General features: G+C 46.0%; 1 protein-coding gene across 1 annotated transcript; it reads right to left on the bottom strand.

Moving 5' to 3' along the window:
- Positions 1–211: 211 nt before the first annotated feature.
- On the bottom strand, positions 212–2,427 carry LOC146630695 (ATP-sensitive inward rectifier potassium channel 12-like). The gene is made up of 2 exons (XM_085356035.1): positions 2,336–2,427; positions 212–1,811 (listed from the first exon to the last, which is right to left on the bottom strand). The coding sequence occupies exons 1-2, from the start codon at positions 2,425–2,427 to the stop codon at positions 212–214; spliced, it is 1,692 nt and encodes a 563-aa protein (XP_085212161.1).
- Positions 2,428–3,169: the final 742 nt, after the last annotated feature.

Raw genomic sequence — 3,169 nt, 5'->3', positions numbered from 1 at the left:
AAAGCAGGTGAGCTGTGCGGTTCGACAGATGTTGATGTTACACTGAAAGTGTGCATTATCTGAAACCATGTGAACTAAAAGCTGTGTGTATTTTCGCAAGACGTGTGTGCTTTATTGCGTTCACCGTCTTTTATTTTTTACAAGAGTTCAATACTTTGGTTGGGTGCACGCAAAGAGAGGAAATAAATGGAAGAGCAGTCATTACCAGTGATTAAACTCCTGACTCTCTGCTGATGTATAAAGGTAGAGCAGGCTGTAGTCTGTCAAGGCTGATCTGATTTTCTGTGTCCAGAACACATAACATCTCCACTCTCTGCTCTTCCACAAATGTCTCCTTGAAACCTAAATCGCCCAGCTGCTCCTTTGGATCTTTCTCATCCTCATCATCCCCACAGCACAAAGCTACCTCATTCTCGTAGCAGAAAGCACTGGGAGAGTGTGAGCCCAGTAGGCGATGACTCGCCCTCGGAGCAAACGGTGAGGGGGACTGAGAGCAGCTCGAGCTGGAGGATGAGGAGTGCCCCCTGTGACCCATCATCTGGTTCAGTTCCCTGGCACTGCAAATAGGTGTAGATGGCACTTCATAGGTCTTATGGAAGCGGGAATAGTCCACATGGTAGCGATCACCCTTCTCAAACACCACAGGCTCAAAGCGGTGACCCCAAAGGATCTCCTTAGCCAAGTAGGAGCTGCGAGCCTGAGTGGTCATAGCTGTCGCCTCCACCATGCCCTCCAGGATGACCACAATCTCAAAGTCCTCCTTCTGCAAGTCATTGCGGTTCAGGTTATACAGAGGACTGTTCTTGTTGATCTCGTGGACCACCACCAGCGGCGACACCAGAAACAGCCGATCCAGTCCGTCATCATAGCCGACATCGATGTCCGTTTGCTCCAAGGGGAGGTATTCGCCCTCTGCAGTCACATAGGGCTTTATGAGCTGAGCACGGACGTGGGCCTCTACAATGTGGCTTTTGCGCATGTTCCCCAGCCGCCACATGAGGCACAGCTTCCCGTCTCGCAGAGCGATGACAGCATGATGCGAGAACAGCAAGGTCTGCGCCCGCTTTTTGGGCCGCACCATCTTTGCCATGATGGTCCCTATCATGAAGGAGTCAATAATGCAGCCCACAATGGACTGCACCACAACGGTCACCACTGCAAACGGACACTCTTCGGTGACACACCGGAAACCGTATCCAATGGTGGTCTGGGTCTCTATGGAGAAGAGGAATGCCCCAATGAAACCCTGGATGTGGAGAATACATGGCCGCCACTCGGTTTTTCCTTCCTCTGCGCTACTTCGAGCATCTCCGTCCTTATCAGGGATGCGAATGTCAAAGTCTCCATGAGCGTATGCCACTCCCCAGAAGATCAGGCCAAACAGCAGCCAAGACAGAAGGAAGGTGGTGGTGAAGATGAGCAGGAGGTAGCGCCAGCGTATGTCCACACAAGTGGTGAAGATGTCAGCCAGGTATCGTCGTGGTTTATCCTCCATGTTGTTGAAAACCACGTTGCACTGGCCGTTTTTCTTCACAAAGCGACTGCGCACACGCCCGATGCCCAGATCCAGGCCCAGGCGGCATGAAGGTGAAGCTCGGCAGCTGTTGTGGACAATCGGATCATTTGTCACCCTCAGAGACAGAGCCCCTCTTCCGTCATCGCTTCCGGGACACTCTCCTCCTCCCCCTCCTCCTTCCTCACCTCGCATGCAGGTCCCGGATAGCGTTTGCTGGCTCAGAGGACTGTGTCCATTGTGCAGGCCCAGGCTGGAGATCTTCAGGGCATCTTCATCTGTGGAAACGATGCTGTATCTGGAAGAAAAATGAAGGAAAAAAAAGAAAAAAAAATGAGTCTAAATAAATTCTTAATTAGTAGTTTATGGAGCCTAAAATGAAAACTGCTGTTTTAGATTTTATCATCCACCTGTATCAACAGTATGAATGGTTGCATCAAGCTAACTTTGACTGATAATGACTGATTACATTTGTTCGAACAAATATGAATAAACCCACATGACACAGACAGGAATTAAAAAACTCTCTCATGTGTCCAGAAAACTAGTATAAAAGCAGATATAAATACAGGCTGTATCAACTTTAATCTATATTCTGCAGCCGTACTAATCCTTGCATCATTAAGCCTGTAATTCAATTTTTTAAAACTTGGAGTAAAGCTGTGCATCTGTTTCAATCTAACGCTTTGATTTTGTGGTTTACTTTTAATATATCTGTGTTTAAAAGGCTACTAATGAATGGACATACTTTGCCAAATTGAAAGGAAGAAATGTTCTAAAAGCTGCATCCACTGACATAGTTTCAGTCCCATTACCTCTTACCTGTTGACCCGCACCGCTCCCATGGCACCGGTGATCATCAGGCTGTATCTGCGGGGGCAGTAATGTAGGTTGGGGCGGGTAGTTCCAACCATTAACGTACTGTTGCTGAACAGGGAGGCAGTATGAGCTCAGGTGTGACTTGCGTTTGTTATCAGCACTGTGCTCTCTTGGTGCATTTTCTGTGAATGTAGAGGACAAAGAGGAGCCGTGCTGAAGTTTTTTAGAATATGAGAATACATCAAAATTTGAGCACAGATCACAGCATATAAAATGCAACAACTTATGGAGGGGAAACTGAACATAGCTCATTCCTGGGAATTCCTAGGAATATGATAGCCCCCGAGGGTCCAGGAATTAACCATCTTCAGTTTCCCCTCCATCATTTCCATCGTTATATATAGATATATAAAAGGCACTGATGTACAACACCTACACATCATACAACACATCAATAAATCCATAATTAATGATCCAATGATATTATTCACACGATAATGATTCCCACTGCCCCTTCCCATGTCATTCCATCACATTATAAAAAATTCTGTCAGCAGTAAAATGGACAGTCCTGTCTTCTTCAGTAACATTCATGAACATTATTGCCAGCTCTAATGCAGCTTATTTAGTTGTTTTACTGTAAACCTTCTGCACCATTCCTCTGGCAAATCTAGAGGATTGCTGCATTACATTTTAATGCACCAATTTAAATTCCTGAGAATTTCTTTAACACTGAACATTCGGATAATTTTCACCTGTCTGTTTATCACTCGCAGTCTACATTATCACTCACTGGACACTTTATTAGGTACACCTGCATAGTTGGTCATTAAACAA

The sequence above is a fragment of the Diplotaxodon limnothrissa genome, linkage group LG6, assembly GCF_057381915.1.
Source record: "Diplotaxodon limnothrissa isolate DT_005_m linkage group LG6, D_limnothrissa_male_GT1.1, whole genome shotgun sequence".
Lineage (NCBI taxonomy): Eukaryota > Metazoa > Chordata > Actinopteri > Cichliformes > Cichlidae > Diplotaxodon > Diplotaxodon limnothrissa.
The sequence above is the reverse complement of the archived record's forward strand: the minus strand, read 5'-3'. Positions and strand labels throughout refer to the sequence as shown.

Excerpts from the sequence above, each read along its gene's own strand:
- LOC146630695 (XM_085356035.1), bottom strand. The coding sequence starts at position 2,427 with ATGGTTGGAACTACCCGCCCCAACCTACATTACTGCCCCCGCAGATAC. Across the intron at positions 1,812-2,335 it reads GGAGCGGTGCGGGTCAACAG|ATACAGCATCGTTTCCACAG; the intron begins GTAAGAGGTAAT and ends TTTTTCTTCCAG.